At 39.3% G+C, this 19,813-nt stretch overlaps 2 protein-coding genes across 3 annotated transcripts in view; one reads left to right on the top strand and one right to left on the bottom strand.

Moving 5' to 3' along the window:
* AARS2 (alanyl-tRNA synthetase 2, mitochondrial) overlaps positions 1-19,813 on the top strand; it is a 33,060-nt gene that overhangs the window by 9,351 nt on the left and 3,896 nt on the right. For both annotated transcript variants that reach the window (XR_015743939.1, XM_087935292.1), the window contains exons 8-21: positions 177-215; positions 1,173-1,284; positions 1,639-1,766; positions 2,371-2,521; positions 4,406-4,575; positions 4,975-5,088; positions 6,709-6,849; positions 7,939-8,076; positions 9,423-9,532; positions 10,383-10,491; positions 12,292-12,414; positions 13,304-13,414; positions 14,480-14,563; positions 14,984-15,094. Coding sequence is in view for 1 of the 2 variants with exons in the window: in XM_087935292.1 (XP_087791418.1) it covers positions 177-215; positions 1,173-1,284; positions 1,639-1,766; positions 2,371-2,521; positions 4,406-4,575; positions 4,975-5,088; positions 6,709-6,849; positions 7,939-8,076; positions 9,423-9,532; positions 10,383-10,491; positions 12,292-12,414; positions 13,304-13,414; positions 14,480-14,563; positions 14,984-15,094 (1,641 nt within the window). In the remaining variant the exon portion in view is untranslated. The remainder of the gene's footprint in view (positions 1-176; positions 216-1,172; positions 1,285-1,638; positions 1,767-2,370; positions 2,522-4,405; positions 4,576-4,974; positions 5,089-6,708; positions 6,850-7,938; positions 8,077-9,422; positions 9,533-10,382; positions 10,492-12,291; positions 12,415-13,303; positions 13,415-14,479; positions 14,564-14,983; positions 15,095-19,813) is intronic.
* LOC113433065 (uncharacterized) overlaps positions 14,373-19,813 on the bottom strand; it is a 37,298-nt gene continuing 31,857 nt past the window's right edge. Inside the window, exon 20 of the mRNA XM_087935277.1 lies at positions 14,373-15,133. The gene's annotated coding sequence lies outside the window, so the exon portion shown is untranslated. The remainder of the gene's footprint in view (positions 15,134-19,813) is intronic.

The raw sequence follows: 19,813 nt of genomic DNA on the forward strand, positions 1-19,813 counted from the left end.
GGGTGGGGGGAAGATAATCTGCTATAGTATATCATTCCTGGCGTGAGACTAACAAAACAAAACAAAATCCTAATTTCAGAAGCAAAGAATTCCATATAATATAAATTAAGGATGGGGAAAAGTGGGAGTGGCACTAGTAATGACTTGTAATGAGTTGATGTTTTTTTTTTTTGCAGGGAGATGCTTATCCAGAACTAAAGAAGGATCCAGAGCAGGTAAGCAGCTACCGCTGCTGCACTCAAAATTTGTATTGATCTCTAATTATTACACATTGCCTGAAATAGTGGAATTATTTCCTTAGCCATTCCCTCTTAATGAGCATACAGCTAGACACAAGAACAGTTTTTTCCCAAACACCATCATTCTGCTAAACAAATAATTCCCTCCACACTGTCCAACTATTTACAAAGTTTGCACTACTGTTACTATTAATCTCATCACTCCTTATCACCCATCCCCTCCCACTTGTGACTGTATGACTGTAACTTTGTCGCTTGTATCCTTATGATTTATATGGAATGTTTCCTAGTATGATTTGATTGCTTATTGTACCCTGTGAGTATTATTAAGTGTTATACCTGATGATTCTTGACTCTTGATGAATGTATCTTTTATGTACACAAAGAGCATTTGCACCAAGACAAATTCCTTATGTGTCCAATCTGCTACATATGTCCTACATCTGTATATTAAACAGTCCCATTAAAGTCAAAAATTGATTCCCCCCACAACTGAAAAACCAGTAGGCCAGGGATGGGGAACCTTTTATGGCTCACTCAGGAATTCTGGGAGTTGAAGTCCATAAGTGATAAAAGAGCCAAGTTTCCCTACCCCTGACCTAGACCAATGTCTGGTTTTTGCAACTGGGTGTGCAATCTGGATTTTATTTTCTAGAGCAGATGCCTTTTTTTTTCTTCTACATATTTCTTACTCTTCCCCTTTTCTCCATTTGGATCATAGGATTGCAGGGAGAGTAGAATTCTACAAAAGTGAGGAGCATGCATCATGCTTGTATTACATCTGAGTGAGCAAGATATCTTGAAGAGCTTGGCTATTCAAATTTTTAATTTGCCTCTTCATCTTTTATTCAACGCTTGTAATAAATTGCTTTCTAAGCGACAGGTTTATTTATTTTCTGTGCCTCTTCAGTTTGCCTTTTTATCTCCCTGCAGATTATGAATATCATCAATGAAAGCGAGGCAGCATTTTTCTCTTCTCTCTTGCAAGGACGCCGAGTTATAAACCGAACTCTCCAGAAATTGAATCATTCCAAAGTCTTCCCAGGCAAGGGCCTCCTTTCCCCACAACCAACCACTGCTAGATGCCAAAGTACAACATGTAGTGTAATGAGATAGATGCCTCGTTTGTACAGCCCACCTGCCTAGCTTTGACTTGTCCCTTCCTTTTACCATGTTTGCATGAAACAGTGATATTCTGGCTGGTTAATGGGAATTAATGTGCAACTTTCCTATGTCTTATCTCTGTAATCACAGTCAATGTTTATCCTATGGTTGAGGTTTTTTTTTTTACAATTTCAAATTTTAGTTAGGAAGCATCAAAAATGGCAGATGTTGCATTTTAGGATGACATGCTTAACCATAGGAAAGTTGCTGAAGTTGCTCATATTCTTGCCTACAGGCGAGGTAGCTTGGTCTCTCTATAGAAATTTGGGATTCCCCCTGGATCTCATTAAGTTGATGCTTGAAGAAAAAGGAGTACAGCTAGACATTGCTACTTTTGATCGTCTGGCTCAGGAACATGCTGAAGTAAGGCTGACATATGTCTTTTTATGAGTCATCCTAATTGAGCTTTTTTTCCCCTCTGACCAATGCCTTAAAATGCTACTTTTAGGGAAATCTTAAGGCAAAAATAGGCAACCTGTGCCTTTCTAGCCATAGCTAAAAGGAGCTCCCAACAGCCCCTGTGGTAAAACAGTGAAGAATATTGGGAATTTAGCAACATCGGGAAGACTACAAGGAGTTCACTCCAGTAGTTTGAAATTTACTGAAAAAGCCCCTCTGTTAGCTGAAACCATAATGCATAAAAATAGATAAGTATATTGTTGACATCTGTTTTAATTTTGATCTGGGTTTTTTGCTAACAGTTGTCTTTTTTTTTCCTCTAAAAGGTGTGCAGGGGCAAACTGGATTGCAGTTAAATTTCATAGTAATCATTGAATTCCACCTCCCCAACAGTTGATTTAAAAGGGAACAAAGATTCTCAGAAACTTAGACTTGATCCTAAATTGGGGTAGTCTTATGAAAATGCTACAGTCTTCAGAATTCTGTGTACAGGTTGTATTAAATTGATGCTTCTCTTTCTTGTGTTTTCTCTCTCTGCGTCTTTCCTTCCATCTCCATATCTCTGCAGCACAATGCTAAGATGCAACAGCAACAGCAACCCCAGAGTTCTAGGAAGCAGCTGGATGTGCTTTCATTGGCTCACTTGCAGCAGCGTAATGTGCCCATTACTGATGATTCCCCCAAGTATGACTATAAACGTGGACAAGATGGGAAATATGGTAAGGATCAACCATCCTTTGTGAAGACCAGACTTATTTTCCAGTAGGGAGATAAATGTTTTTGTTAGAGTAGGATAATTGGACTCATTACCTGGTTTGAAAAGTCAATAGCAGCATAATTTTACAAAAATACACTCAGGCAGCCATTTCTTATTTTATTACTGCATCTATATGCTGCATGCTTGCAAGCTTCAACTAAATATAGTGATCTTGGATAATGAGGAGGGGGAAATTCTCCTTGAGGGGTCAGGTGGCTGAATCTCTGCTTGCTGAACTTCAGAGGTCAGTAGATCATCAGTTGTCATGGTGACTTCATCAAAACAACAAGGCAGACATTTTTTTATATTCATTTTTTCCTCAGTTGATGTGATATAAGTGGGAGAATGGCAGCAGCAGACTTTAAGGAAACAAATCATTCTATTTCCACCCTTAAAACCTACCTCAAATCATGGGAGTCATTGTTTTTCAGGCTAATTTCAGTATTCTTTTCTGGTTTTGTGAAGTATTAAAGATGGAAAAGGAGATGATTTGCATCCCTAAGACTTCCTAGCTGTGTTCCAGCTGAAATCTGTCTCACAGTGAAAAAAAGAGCCCAAGTCACCTCTCCCTCTGACAAAAAATTGGAAACCATTTGGAAGCAGGCAACATCTTCAGAAGCCTTCAGAAGGTCCTGCCTGCTTCCAAATGGCTGCCTCCAAATGGATATAGTTTATGTAATCCATGTACAAGAGAATCACATAGTCTACTGTATATTTTGGTACTGGCTTCCAGCAGTTGATGTCAAGACAGTAGAAGGCTCTGATTTGTCCACTCCTCATATTAGGAAGCACCTCCTCTCTAACCAGGTTAGCTCTATATATCCAAATCCCACTTGTTTGGAAAGCATGGGGTATATTAGCCTCCTTCCTCCATGTTGTTTTTTGCCTGTAGGATTCTGTGAGGGAAAAGAGAAGACTTTTACTTAAACAGTAAAATATCTTTAATCAGGTTATATTCACCAATCACCATAGGAGTTGGCTGGTGGAGGGATGAGACAATTGGAGTCCAGTTGATCAAGAGGAAAGAAGCCTATTTTTAGCAACATCTAGCAAGTTCCATGATATCACTAAATCATTCATAACTAGAAACCTTGAAGTATTGCCAACCAGAATAGACAAAATAATATAAATAACAGACTAATTAGGCTAAATAATCCAGTAATTCCATATTAGTCTAAGGTAGTTTCTTATATGCTGTCCTCTTTTGTAGAGCAATGAGACTTTAGCTTTCCTGGAGCTGGGGAATTGAACTTGAAGGAAGAAAATCTATCATAGCACATGCATTGAATCGATGCATATTTAAATCCATTTAATGCAGTTAAAGCCAGTAATATATCCTTGTCATTACCTAGGTGGGGAACTGTGAGTGATATCTCCACAGCCATTAATCTTTGTATTTCTTAGATTTTTCACATACCCAGCTTCAACTATTTGGTGGAAGCTGCAAATTTTTGTTAAGGCTCCAGCAGTACACTACATAAACTGGCAAGGTCTTTCATGAGAAGGCACTGTTGTTGTTCAGTTGCTAAGTCATGTTTGACTCTTCAGGACCCCATGAATCACAACATGCCAGAGCCACCTGTCCTCCATTGTCTCCTAGAGTTTTCCCAAAGAGAAGGAACTACTCCCATATATAGCAATATCATTTTAATATATTTGTGTTCTTGGATACTGCGAGGACTGGTGCTCTGTGACTATCCAAAATACTTGGCTTTGAAATAATATAGGTGAGCATTGGTCAGATCAGTGCTACATGATTGGCTAATTGTCTTGTTGTCCAGGTGGCTCCACTGAACAGACCACTTTGTAGAAATGGAGTCTATGACCTTTTTCTTGCTCTTTGCAGTGTTCAAGCCATGCCAAGCCACTGTCTTAGCATTATATAGAGATCAGACTCTTCAAGAAGAAGTTTCAGGAAAACAGCACTGTGGGGTCCTGCTAGATAGGACTTGCTTCTATGCTGAGCAGGGTGGTCAGGCATCTGATCAAGGCTATATGATGTGTGGCAGACATCAGGTAAGCTTTTTCCCAGTCAGAAATGAAATTATTCCCTGATGTCCCTGGGCATGAGCTTCCTTGAAATGCATTGGTTGGTTGCAGTCTCCAAGCTACAGCATCAGTTTATTCCTTATCCACATCTTCTTGCTTCTCTTTTAGTCTTTCACTATAGCAAATATAAGGAAACAGGAAGGAAAAAACTAACCACTGTAGTATTTGCACTAAATACAGAAGCTTTACCTCTACCGATCTTAATCTATACTTCTCCCAATGTTAATTCAGGAGCTTAGTTGATTGATAAATAGCATTTGTTAATGATTAAGATACTTGAATGTCCTATAGAAGAATAGAAGAACCTGCTCCACAAAAATTGCAAAGTGTCTGTGTTAACAATTTTGTCTTTTTCCTACTTTTGAGGATGTACTTTTTCCTGTTGAATCAGTACAAGTATTTGGTGGCTATGTAATCCATGAAGTCTTCATTTCAGAAACCCTGAAGGTTGGGGACCAAGTACACCTCTTTGTGGATGAGGTAACAATCTGTGCTGGGCAATTCCTGGGTCAACAGTGTGTTTATGAACATGCCATACTAACAGTTTTTATTGGGTGGGCAGTTAGTAAAACATATTGCGCTCTGGCCATGACAAACATTTCAAAGGAGTAAGGTATAGGATATTTTATGTTAGTCTTTACCTTTCTTGATTTTGCCCTAACACTGTTTTCCTTTCAACCAACTCACAAAGATTAACAAACACAGATGATGCAGCTTAGCACCAAGACAGCGTGTTACATTCAAGATACAGAGAAAAAACCCTGCAGATTCCCTAACAATTCTCAACTACATGCCCATTAAAATAAGCGAAGCTAAGATATGCAAATAGAGGTTTTTTAGCGGACTAACTTTGTTATATTAAGGCAAATTCCATCATTTTGGCTGCTTAGGCAGTTCTTTGAGAGGCCTCAACAAAATTTGTTTCAAGCAAAGTTGCTGTAGTTTTGAATTATTACTCAAGCATTCTACTCATAAGCAGCTCATGCTTCAAAATGGGCTGGTGAGCCAGTGTGAGAGATGCTCAGTTTTTAATAAGATGCATAGTTCTAATTAAGCCATTAAGAGGAACTTTATGGTGGTGCAAATTGCGTGTGCTAGTAAATCAATCACAGGAAAAAAAACTGCCACATCAGTACATTCATCACATAGAATGATTTAAGACAAGATTTCTACTTCTCTTTTAATTTAATTATTTAATAGTTGTTTAATTACTAGAAGCAGTATTTGGAGTGTCAAGAAGTTTAATCATTATCCAACAGTGAATATCTTAGAAAACAAGTATGGTGACTTTCAGATACAGGAAAATTTATACAAGAATAATGTACGATCTCTTGGATGAGAAGAGAGAGCTAAGAAGTTGGTATTCTAGTAACAAATGTAAAGGAATGTAGAGATTATATTGAAGAAGGAATGGATGAGCCCTTAAGGGAGAAAAAATGGCAATTCATTCCTAAGAAGGTGAAGGGCATAAGAAAGAAACTAAAAATAACCATGCTTTGATTCTGTTTGGTATAGGAAAAACAGACAGACCAAAACTAATAGGCATTCAAGATTCTGTCAATATGCCCTACAATAGAGTAGCATTCCTGGAATCCTTGCAGTGTCTGTTTCTTGATCTGATCTATCTCAAAGAACGGACAAACAAATATGTTTCTTTGGACATTATTAAAGGTAACCTGGAATCTTCAGGTATTGCTGAACTATTGGTCTCATCATCCTTCATTGCCCTTTTAATTGGAGCTGATAGGGCTTGTAGCTCAGCAGCAGCTGTAGGGCCAGAAGTTCTTGATGAATTAATTCAAGAATATTAGAGAAGGAAGGGCTGTAGAACTTAAAAACATGGAAATTATAAAGACACACTTAATTTGTTTTAATCTGGTATCTCCAGGGGCAACAGATCTTGGATAACAAAGCTGGAGGGGAAAAAAACCTCTGCTGAGAATATTCCTAGACTGGTGGTACTTTGATAGATAAATTCGGCATAGCTTTGTATGTGTTCAGAAAGATTTCATTATGCATTCAGAACTCTCATTTTTATTGCTGATATTTTCATCTTCATCATACTGTTTTCCTTATCCAGTGCTTTGCCTTTGCTTTCAGGCCCAGAGGCTAGCCTCCATGAGGAACCACACAGCTACCCACTTGTTGAACTTTGCACTCCGCCAAGTCTTGGGAGACTGCACAGAGCAACAGGGATCCAGTGTGACTGCTGAGCATCTGCGATTTGTTGTCAACACCAAGGTGCCTGGTATCCCCAAAGTACTCCACATTTAGAGCAGGGAGGATAAGAAAACTTGGAACACATCTAGAGACGAGCTGCAAAAGTTAATTCAACATCTGCTATCTTGTCCCCTAACACAGCGGTCCCCAACCCCCGGGCTGCAGCCCATTCAAAACTGGGCCATGCAAGTGGAGAGAGCGCGCACACAAAGCTCCATTTGTATGAGAGTGGGTGCACATATGTGCACACTCACACGGAACAATCCCCCCTCTCTCTCTCGCCACCAGTCCAGCAAGCTGAAAAGGTTGGGAATCGCTGTCCTAACATATGAGTGAGACAGCCTTTGGACTTCCGTCAATGTTAGCAGTCCTGGTATTGAAACAATATTTTTTTTTTTATTTGTTATATTTGTTTGCTGGTCATCTCACCACAAGTATTCTCCTTATTCCTCTAAGAAAAGTAAGGACTCCAACAGGGCATATAAATTCTGTTGGATTTTGTCATTCTTTACCTTGGAGGAAAATTTGGTTAATGAGTAATTTGATATATAGACATAAAGGAGAGATAGGATCAGCAATGGGAAGAATGAATGTCTTGTAATACAGATTTTTGCCAGTTCACAGATGGATAGTACCCAGCATTGAGGAAAGGCCCTAAAATAACAGTTGGAGGGAATTGTGTACTACACAGGTCCAAATTCAATGTATAAATGGAGGATGAGTGATGGAGGCAATTTAGTTTTGGAGCATTTAACTATAATATCTTATGTGTAACATGCACAAAACAACTCATCAGTTGCCATTTAATCCTAATTGCTATTGTGAATACTTGGTGTTTTCACACTAAAAGCCTAATAATGTAAGTTTTGTTAGCATTCTCTTACACAGAATTTGTGTACATGGGCAAACAAACCTTATACATAGTTTGGTTCAAGAACTATTCATTCCAGTTTTGGGATGAGCACTCGGAGGCTTAAAAATCTAGTAAGTGTTAAAACCTGAAACTGAATCTTGGAAACTAATCATCCACTCTTTTGGATTCTACAATACACTAATCTTCATGTTGTGTAATATTGCATCTTTATGATGAAGTATATTTTTCTTCACCAGGTCCGCATAAAAACAGAGAACCTGCAAGAGGTAGAAAGTGTGGTGCAAGAGATGATCAAAAGGAATGAAACTGTCTATACAGGAAATGTTCCCCTCAGTCAGACCAGTGATGTTCTAGGACTCCGGAAACTGGATACGGTAATTTGGGGGATGGCAATGACTAAAGAAAAAAGTCTTAAATAGCTAAAAGCAGAACCAAAGTGACTTCAGCCAGTGTAGGCATTTTGTTCTGGAGACATTTGGAGTTATTTCTGGGTAAATATTTATGTTCTTGAATGTATTTTTAATCAAAATGTCTAACAATTATAAATATTATGCATTTTAAAAGTGAGTCCAAAATTACAAAATGATACCCCATTTGCTTTGCATTTTGATGCATATAATTTTTCCAATAATGTTTTACTGAATTCTACTGTGGATTATATACAACATGGTCCTTTGAAATTAAAATTCTGACCTAAAAAGAATTGTTAGATGGTTTTTATCTCTAATTTAATGAGGCTTTTTTTAACCTCAGGATAGATCGATCAAAGGATGTGTCTGTGAATGTTTGTGATTAATTTTTTTGTACATTTGAAAGAAAACGTTAATAAAAACCATAGGAAAACATGGAATACATTTTAGAGCATTATATCATGCTCTTTAATGATTGAACTAAGTTTGTACAGAGAATAAAATCATATTCATCTGAAGTTATATTTCCTGCATGATCAAGACTTGCAGTTGTGCAGAATTCCCATTTATGCCTTGCCTGTAGCTGTTTTCAGCTAAACACATTCATTGTCTTCTTATGCAAAGTTGGGAAAAGCATATGTGCCCCCTCTATGCCTGTTAATCTATAACTCCCAAATGGGCCTGCAAAATAATGTATAATTGTTTAAATTTCTAAAAATATTGGAACTAAAAACACCTGAAATAGCCAATATTGTGTATTTATGCTTTCCGTATAGTTAGTTATGCCACCTGGTTCCTGCTTCTGGATCCCATTTCCATCTAATACTTGTTCTTTCCCTCTTTGGTTTAGTTCCCAGCCACAAAATATTGAGCATTCTGAAAAATGAAACCTTTGAAATTCATAAAATTTGAGAATCTCAGAAACTGGTAGCCAACATTTGGCTGACTGTTATTGAAAATATATTGGGTTTAACCATTTTCCACTTGTTAATAATATCTTTCCCAGCAGCAATTGTTCAGGAGTGTTAATGGCCATAGTGCGTGATCTAAACCCTGTCCTTTTATATATGCATGTGATGCTGACATAAAGAAAGGTGGCAAGGCTTGGATTGTGCTGCTGTACTGCCACCTTTAAGAAATATGGGTAAATGAGTGGAGATAGTGTGTGCAGACCTTCTGCAGATTGGTCTTTGGCACATTCTCAAGGGCGCTGCGATCTTCCACATAATTATGTCCGTGTAATAGTTGCAGCTCACCAGGTGCACAGCCAATACTTGCCATGTCATGTAGTCTTCTCTGAAACCTTTCAGGTGTATCCCGATCTGGTTCGTGTAGTGTCCGTAGGTATCCCAGTTGAAAAGGTCTTGGCTGAGGATTCTAAGCATGCAATGAATACCTCGGTGGAACTGTGCTGTGGAGTGTGAGTATTTTTGTCCTGTTTCTTTTAAATCAGGATGTTTTGTACATGCCTTGACAGTGCAAAGTGGGTTTCCTCGAAAATTCCAGTCCGCTTCCCAGTTTCAGCGGGAAAACCAAGGTTTCAATAATTTCTGCAGTCTGCCACAGCGCTGTCTATTTCACTGTAAGCTGCCAGGGGTCTTAGTTGGCAGCTCCCTTGAGACTCTTACCTGGGGAACCTTCATTAGCAATATAAATTGATACATTGTAACTTACTGCCAAAGAGACAGGTAGTTTAAAAATACTGTCAAAAAACAGGTTTTAGTTTTTGTTTTGCTTCTTGGTTATTTATTTATTGCAAGCACTTGAAGTTCAGCTCAGATGAACTATTTATTGACCAAATCTGATTGGGTGGTTTGGCTTTAGAAGTTGGGAGATACCCTTCTTTTAGCCATGGCTCGCATGAGGCTGTCTTGTCTCTGCCATTTACTGTTTCTTTAATAGGCTTAAACCAAGGGTGTATGTATGTATGTATGTATGTATGTCAGCAGAATCTCATCTGTCATCATCATGCTTCTGGTGCCTGATCAGAAGCCTGATGATGGCAGATGAGATTCTGCTGAAACGTCGCTACAACTTTAAAAGCACAACTACAATGACGTGGGAAAATACCGAACAAAGCTGAATGCCATATTATTTTTATATATTTATATTTATATATATATATATATATACACACACACACACACACACACACACATATATATATACATACACACTATATATAATATATGTATTGAGGTGGGCTTTCGGACTCCTCCCCCCCAAAAAAAAAAAAAACACCTGTTTGCTGCTCTTTCTCTCCTCTCCAGACACCTTCTGCAAGCAGGAGATGTACAAGATTTCACCATCATCTCAGAGAAGCAGGCGGTTAAAGGAATCAGCCATATTGTTGCAGTGACAGGAGAGCAAGCCAGACAAGTAAGAGCTCAGTGAAATAGGTGCTGGATTTTTACAAAGATGGAGATGATAATGCTGTTTAAACAGGCCCCAGGATCTGCTGTCCTCCTTCTGTCTCCCTTTGATCCGAAACATTTGTATTATCTGTAGAGGGGCCCTTTTGATAGTATCTACTCACCTATTGCTTTCAGTCTTAGACTAGAAGCAAATGCTATGCTCTTCCCTTTCCACCTCTGTTCAGATTTTGCAGTTCAGAATCACTAAAGCAATTGATCCCTGTCACATAGTTCTTTGTTCTGTCAAAGTCTATGATTCTGAAAAAACTGAGATATCACACTGTTCGGAAATAGGGAAGATGAAAGCAAGGGAAAAACCTGCTGCCTAATCATTGGGATTTCTGTATAGACTCCATATAGATAATAGAAGTTGTGGGTGTGTAACAATTTTTCAATTGCTTTCTTTCTGCTGCTTTTTATATGTTTGATTTAAAATATCTCATTCTAACAATGGCTTAGCCTGAGTCCTTCAATTTAACCCGAGGGTGAGCAGTGTGCTCCAGTCCCTTAGCCAGAATTGTTCCTGAGGCTTCTGCATTTGACTGACGAGACCTCTCTGCAAATCCTCAACAATTCCATTCCCTTTCTTCAAATGCAGAAAGGGGGAATTGACTGGAAGAGCAGGCTTGGGATAAATCATCCCTGAGAAGGTCCATTTGTGTGATTGCTAATAGTCAGCACTGACTTTACAGCACCCAATTAAATCAAAGCTAATATCAAGGAAACTACCAGGAGAAGTCTCTAACTTTCCATACCTTGTTGTAAACTTTCCCTCAACACTTCATCCACATAAGATCAAAGGAAGATGTAAAGGCTAAAGTAGGGACATACTGTGTGTAGGCAGATAATCCTTATGGGCGTCTCTTTCCAAGTTAGCAAAGGTTCCACATTATAAACCAGTATTTTAACAGATAACAGATAATCAGAGTTGGAAGGGATCTTATAGGTCATCTAGTCCACACACACACACACACACACCCGCCCAAGCAGGACAAATGATGTAGGGGTACAAGATGGACTGGGAGTCAAAACAGTTTGCGAATCTCCAACATGATGTTTATAATGCACATGCAACCCAATTCCAGCTAGCAATGTTGCAGTTGAACTAATTAAACTGTCCACATCCATGACCTGATTTGATTTGTCCTCTGCTGCTATCTTGTAATCTACTGGGTAACCTACAGTTGGTGTTGGGAAAATCTAATTAGATTTGTTTCAAATTCAGGATGGAATAAGATTTCTCAATACGATACTGATGTCATCATAGCCGTTCTGTGCAGATAGCATAATTGTTAGGATCAGTTCCTCTACGTTTTGACTTTCTCCATACTTAAGCAAGGGGAGAACAAAATACACATGAAGTGAATGAAGCTGTACGAGGAACATCTCATGCCCATTTTGTCCGTGTCATAGATTTTTATATAAGAGAAGGTAGAAATTAGGCAAGACAGTGGCTTTTAATAATACTCTTTTCTTGTTGTCATCTCTCCCATTCAGCTTTATCCACAACTCCCGAGGCTTTTAGTCTATGCAAGTGCTTTCACTGTAACTGTCCCACCCACATACCTTCCTCGTAAGAGCAATCTTCTTTCCTCATCTCATTAATTTCACCCCCTCTCTCCTCAGAATGCATCTTAACTATTAATGAGATTTCTGGCTTTTTTGTCATCACCAAGCATCCAACTTTATGCTCTCATGAACAGCAACCCTTTTTCCAGGGGTCCAGTGAACAAATAAGGCACCATTGATACCTCTGTTTTTATAGGCTCAGAATATTGGCCAGTTCTTGGCTAAAGAAGTGGATTCACTTGGTACCCTAGTGAAATTGGGAGGAGCCTCGGTTAATGAAACACAGCGAATCTCCAAGGAAGTTGGTCATCTGACTGATGTAAGTAATGCCTGCCTTCAAAAGAATTTATGGGAGGTTTTTGGTTTTTTTAATCCTGTCACATGACCTTATTCTCACATTAAGCTCATAGTCATCAAATAAGCTTATACTATCTGATACATTGAATGAATGGAAATATTAGTTTGTTATATGAGAGTAGGATATCTGATTTTATGCCTGGATTCTTTGATAATTTAAATGTTTATTGAAAATTGGCCTTCCCCTACCTCCACCCCTATATGAGTCGGTATATTCAGCATAGATATCATTGACCTGGAGGAGCTCTGGTGGTACAGTGGTGAAAGTGCAGCACTGCAACCAAATTCTGCCCACAGCCTGAAGTTCAATCCTGACAGGGCTGAAGGTTGACTCAGTTTTCCATCCTTCCAAGGCCAGTAAAATGAAGACCCACATTGTTGGGGGTAATCAAATAACACTTACATTGTAAATCGCCCAAAGAGCGCTGTAAAGTGCTACAAGGCGGAATAAAGCATAAATGTTATTGCTAACTTGCCTCAATGGCTTCATTTTTCTCTCTTAACTGACCATCATCCTATTTCCCTTCCTTTGATTTCAGTAAAATGACTGGCCAGTAATATATGCATAGACCAACATGGGAGAAAAACTGACAGCATGAAAAACTGACAGCTTTATAGGACCCACTAAAGATTGACATTTGTTTTTTATATCAATGCTTCATGCTGAAATATCTTTGTTTAAGAGTAAAATTAAGGTTCACCCACTGAAACAAATTCTGTCCTTTTAACTACATAATTTTTTTAAAAAAATATTCTGCCTTCTGTTGCACTCCTGGAAAATTCTTTCCTTCTCCCATCTGAAAAAGAATCTGCAAAATGGAAAGGCATCATGGAATTGATTTGTTTTACAGAGAGTGGATACTACCAAGATGCCACAGTGGCAGAAAAGGAAATTGCAGGCTACTCTCAAAACACTACAGCAAGCAGCCAACAGTGCCCATAGGAAAATGGGGGTCAGACTGGTAAGGATTTAGCAATTCTTCATTTTGGCAGGCATGACAGAATTTCATAACAAGCTACAAAAATTTAAATGAGCAAAGGAGCCATAATCAACTATGGGACCTAATATGCTGAATAAAAACTGAATGACTGTTAAATCTGATTGCGATGAATGCTGAGCTGGAGATTTATGTTGACTTCAGAATGACAAATATTGTAATTAATTACATATATGTATAGAAATACATTTTTAATAAATGAATATATAAATAAATGTAGTAAGTGGTACCATTCCCAAATGAATCACTTCCTTCCATGATATATAAACTGTCATATACTTTGAATAACTAAGAGGACTGATCCAAGAGAAATTCCAATGCAGAATTCAAAGCATTCTCCACCATTGGTCATGTTGGCTGGAATTTCTGAGTCTTTCAGTTAATAGATAGCTTCAGCTGCTGTATAGAAACAGAAGGAAGCAATGTTGATGAGATATGTTGTGTGGGGAAAGGTGAGTAATCTAATAAAACAAATTCTGAGCCTGGTTATCAGGATGTTCAGCTTGTGATAGTGTTGTGAGAAACAAAACTCAACAGATTAATAGTTTTTTAATAAAGCATCCTTAATTTTAGAGATGAAGAATCCTTTTTTTTCATACTTCATTTCATGATTAGTTTGTAAAGCAAAAAGCTACAAGCTTTCCATGATTATCTGACTTGAAAAATATTAAGTGAGGAAATAGATCACTGCTGCACTACACTAGTCTGGTGTAATATGAACTTCCTACTGTTAATTTTATACATACATACATACACACACACATACATACACACAAATACATACACACACACATATCTGTATACACAACGCGTATATGTATATAAAAACCAGAAAACATGGATGTTTTATAGCAACCATCATAGTCCAGGGGCTTATGCTCTTGCAATGGGGTTTCCTGTTTGCTTTATATTTGCTACTTTTAAAGTAATTAATACAGATGCCACTGTGATATTGATGGTATCACCTGGTATACATTTTATGTCTTTTACCCAACCACTATTATTGCATTTTGTACATTCTTTCCCTAGGCAGCAGAGAAGGTGCAAGGCTTGCTGACAAAGTATTCCAATGAGCCAGTCATCATTGATACTATTCCTGCTGAGACACCCTATGTGAGTTTTAACCAACAATGGATTTCTCTTAGAAAGCAGCCTACCATGCTAAAATTATTTCTACAATCAGCAGATTAAATTGTCTTCCTCAAATGTTAAGCAGCTTAGAGCAGGGGAAGGCTCACATCTGAACTGCTCAAATAGTGTGAGGAGCCTAGTTCGTTCTGAACCTTTTCATGATTAGAGTTTCCTCCTACTTTTACAATTCTTGTGTTATATAAACTGAAAATCTTCCTTTTGCACCAACTGTCCACCTAACTGTTGTTCATTTCTCCTTCTCGGTCCAGAATATATTGCACTGCTTTATAACATGATACAGTTTAAAATATTGAAGATTTCTTCTGCTTCTTAAATTCCTTGATTAAAACGAGTAATATTTTAAAGCTGGAGTTTTATTTTTATCTCTTGATTCTGTCCTAGATCTTGATGAAAGCAGTCAAGCAACTGTGTAACAAAGTCCCAGGGGCTTCTGTGATGTTGCTTAGCTCACAACCAGCAGGCCAAGTGTTTTGCGCTTGTCAGGTGTCCAAGGTAGGTGGGATTCCCTGTGATTCTTCAGTTTCCATTATTCTGAAAAGATAGAAGCAAAATCTTCACATTCTTTGAATGAGAACAAAATTTTGAAATGTGTTTTTTCATTAATTTTTTTTATTTTCTCTTAATATAATTGTTTTACTAATAATTAGAGTCAGTAAAAATCATGACATTAAGAGAAAATTTTGATTTTCATTTTTAAAATGGCCCCAGTAAAGTACTAGAATGCTTGTTTGGTGTGGAGGTTAACACATCAGGCTAGAAACCATTCGACTGTGTTCTAGTCTTGCCCTAAGCACAAAGACAGGTGAATGACCTGACTCGAAGGTACATAAACACAGTAAAAATAGGACATTTTTCTCTCTCTTGAACAAAATAACATCCTTACAGTAGAATTTCATCACTATCATGCCTAAGCAATTTTATAAAAATGAATTAGTGGGTCTGCAACATTCATATACAAGGTTATATGGTAGACAAACATTTCAGCTTTTCATTGCATTTCAGACTTTCATTTTTAGTTACATGTAGAAAATCACACATTGGAGATGATTGTTTTGCACTTACATGGTGATGGAATTCAGCCAAACAAGTCAGAGATGCTAATTTAACATAGGGCTAACATAAGAAAAGATCAGAAGGAATGACTGATAATAAAGGAATGGTGGCCACTCTCAGAATGCTGTCACTGCAACTATAGGTAATGAATTATTTCTTAAGTAGCTTGTCTTTTGCTCATCTAAAATATATTATCCAAAGAATGTCCTTTGATGTTAGATAGATAGATGATAGATAGCCTATCTATCTTGCCCTATATATATAGATATATTAGGCAGAATATATATATATATATATATATATATATATATATATATATATATATATATATATATATATATATATATATATATATATATATTTGTTTTCTGAGGTTCTCATGGTATTTGTATGTGGATCTTTGGTTGTTCGGGTTTTCTCCGCGTAAGATTCAAGTATCTAGGCAACGTTTCGATGAAGTCTCATTCATCATCTTCAGGCTTCTGTCTCCGGCTCTGTGCTTCTCAGAGTAATGTGAGATTGCAGCTGCTTCCTCCTTTTAACTGCCAGTGGGGGTGGGACTTGATTGGGTGGGGGCTTGGCTGTGTTCTGATTGGGTGGGGGTGTGTTCTCATTGGTAGGGGTTTGGCTGTGTTCTGATTGGTTGGGGGTTAGCCGTGTTCTGATTGGTTGGAGGCGTGTTCTGTTCAGGTGGGGGCTTGGTTGTGCTCAGGTTAGTCTTAGTTGCTGGGGATTTGAGCTGGTGAGCTGTGATCTTGCTGTTTGGCTTCTAGTACGTGGCCCTGCTGCATCTTCATAGTGGGTGTCGGTTTGCTTCATGTATGGCTCAGAGGGGTTTGAAGTGGGTAGTGATGCAGCTGCAGTGCAGCTTCTGGTCCATGGTCGTGTCTCATTTTCTGAATGGGTGGGAGTCTGTTTTCTATATGGAAGTGTGGTGGTGGCATCTTGTGTGGCTCTCATGGGTGTGGGTCTGGTGTCCTTCTTCATGTTAGGTACTCGTCTGTTCATGAGGGCGGGTTTCCAAATGGCTGGAAGGCGGGAGGTGTCATCTCGTTTGTTCATGCTGTGTGGGCGTTTTTCTATCTCTATGGCTTCTCTGATTATTCTGCTGTTGAAGTGTTCGGTTTTGGCGATAGTTCTGGTACTTTTAAAATCAATTTCATGTCCTGTGGCTTTGAGGTGTTGGACCAGGGAAGAGGTCGTTTCTTCTTTTTTGATTGAGTTCTTATGTTCTTCAATGCGTGCACTTATTCTTCTGTTAGTTTGTCCAATGTATGTGGTAGGGCAGGCAGTGCAGGGGATTTCGTATACTCCTTGGTTTTCTAATTCGATTTTGTCTTTGGGGTTTCTTAGGATGGTGGATATTTTTCTGTTTGTGCAGAATGCTGTTTTGATGTTGTGTTTTTGGAGGATCTTGCTAATTTTGTCTGTAGTGCCTTTTATATATGGGAGGAGGGCTTTGCCGTTTTCTTGTTCTCTGTCTTGGATTTTGGTTGGGGTTTCTTTTTGGATTAGGTGGGTAATCTTCTTTCTTTGGAATCCATTGGCTGTAAGTACGTTGGTGAGAGTGTGTAGTTCGGTTTTTGGTGTTGTTCATCGGCTAAGCATTTTGTTCTGGAGATGAGTGTCTTGGCTACTGAATTGATCTGTGCTGGGTGGTGGTGTGAGAGTGCATGTAGATAGCGGTTAGTATGTGTTTTCTTCTGGTAGATGGTGTGTCCTAGGGAGCCATTGGATCTTTTGTATACCAAGACATCTAGGAAGGGAAGTTGATTGTTGGCTTCTGTTTCCATGGTGAATTGTATTTTGGGGTGTAGGCTGTTGAGGTATGTGAGGAAGTTGTTCAGTTTTTCTTTCCGTGTGGCCAGATTATGAAGGTGTCATCTACGTATCTGAGCCAGAGTTTGGGTTTGTGGTCGTATTTTTCTAGAGCTTGTGTTTCAAAGTGTTCCATGTAGAGGTTTGCGATGACAGGTGAGAGGGTGATCCCATGGGTGCTCCTTCTATTTGTTTGTATTTTTGTCCATTGTAGGTGAAGTATGTATTGGATAGGCAGTGGTTGGTTAGATCTAGGATGTGCTTGGGGGGTTGTATTTGTTTTGGATGGCTGTCAAGGCTTCTTTTATTGGCACTTGGGTGAAGAGGGATATGACATCGAAGCTTACTAGTAGGTCGCTAGGTTGTAAGTTTTGTTTCTTTATGATCTCGATGAACTGGAATGAGTTTCTTACGTGTGAGTTGATGGATTCTGCATAGGTTGTAGTTGTTTGGCGAGGAATTTGGCCAGGTTTTGTAGAGGTGAGCCTATGGAGCTGACTATTGGTCTGAGTGGGGTTCCTTCTTTGTGTATTTTGGGAGACCATAAAGCTTGGGGCATCTGGATGATTTTTCTCTGGGTATGATTCCTTGCTGGATTTCTTCACTGATGGGGAGGCTTTTATTTTGGATTTGGTAGTTTTTCTAGGTAGGTGGTGGGGTCTGTCTTTAGGGGTTTGTATGTGGGGTCTTGGAGTAGGTTGGTTAGCTTGGTTTGGTAGTCAGATGTGTTCATAACCACTGTCGCGTTGCCCTTGTCTGCTGGTAGGATTATTATGCTGGTGTCTTCTTTCAGGTTAAGTAGTGCAGTTTGTTCTTCTTTGGATAAGTTGCTTTTGGGTGGTTTGCTAGTGCAGAGGATGTTGGTGATTTCGAGTCTGATTTTGTTAGCATCATCAGGGTTGGTTTTGGTCAGGCTGGTTTCAACTCCGCATATGATGGTTTCTGTGGGGATGTGTTTGGGAGCGACAGCAAAGTTGAATCCTTTTGAAAGGACCTTGGTTTCAGCTTCAGTGAGGATCTTGTCTGAGATGTTGTGCAATGTTTGTTTCATGTGTGGCTGTGGGGGAGGGGAGTTGGTTTCTGGCATTGTTGTAGTTTCCTGAGTTTGTTGGTGTGTGTGTCTGTCTTGAGGGTGGTCTGTGTTTCGGCTCTCCAGACAGCGAGTTGTTTGGATTTGTCCCAAAGTAGAGGGTGAATCTTGTTGCTGAGTCTGAGGTGGAGTGTGAGGAGATCTTTGTTGATTTGGTCTAGGAGAAACCTTTTGTGTGAAGTTCATTTCTAATTAGGGCCAGTTCTGTTCTTTTAAGGATGCGTTTGGTGGCTGCTGTGTTGGTGTGGAATTTCAATTGGAAGCTTGTGGGAATTAAATTTTGATCTCGGCAGTTGCATAGGAATGCAAGGTCACATAAAATGGAGGCTCTTTGGACTTCAAGTTTTTCATAAGTCCTGGTCAGATGGTGGGTTTCCTCCCGTAGAGGTGCAATATTTGTTTTCTGAGGTTCTCGCGGTATTTGTATGTGGATCTTTGGTTGTTCGGGTTTTCTCCCGCGTAAGATTCAAGTATCTAGGCAACGTTTCGATGAAGTCTCATTCATCATCTTCAGGCTTCTGTCTCCGGCTCTGTGCTTCTCAGAGTGATGTGAGATTGCAGCTGCTTCTTCCTTTTAACTGCTAGTGGGGGTGGCTCTCATGGGTGTGGGTCTGGTGTCCTTCTTCATGTTAGCCACACAAGATGCCACCACCACACTTCCATGTAGAAAACAGACTCACACCCACTCAGAAGATGAGACACGACCATGGACCAGAAGCTGCACTGCAGCTGCATCACTACCCACTTCAAACCCCTCCGAGCCATACATGAAGCAAACCGACACCCACTATGAAGATGCAGCACGACCACGAACTCGAAGCCAAACAGCAAGATCACAGCTCACCAACTCAAATCCCCCAGCAACTAAGACTAACCTGAGCACAACCAAGCCCCCACCTGAACAGAACACGCCTCCAACCAATCAGAACACGGCCAACCCCCCAACCAATCAGAACACAGCCAAACCCCCTACCAATGAGAACACCCCCCACCCAATCAGAACACAGCCAAGCCCCCACCCAATCAAGTCCCACCCCCACTAGCAGTTAAAAGGAAGAAGCAGCTGCAATCTCACATCACTCTGAGAAGCACAGAGCCGGAGACAGAAGCCTGAAGATGATGAATGAGACTTCATCGAAACGTTGCCTAGATACTTCGAATCTTACGCGGGAGAAAACCCGAACAACCAAAGATCCACATACAAATACCCGCGAGAACCTCAGAAATATATATATATATATAAATTTTCT

The sequence above is a fragment of the Pseudonaja textilis genome, chromosome 1 (genome assembly GCF_049901715.1).
Source record: "Pseudonaja textilis isolate UNSWEBS1 chromosome 1, rPseTex1.2, whole genome shotgun sequence".
In the NCBI taxonomy this organism is placed as follows: domain Eukaryota; kingdom Metazoa; phylum Chordata; class Lepidosauria; order Squamata; family Elapidae; genus Pseudonaja; species Pseudonaja textilis.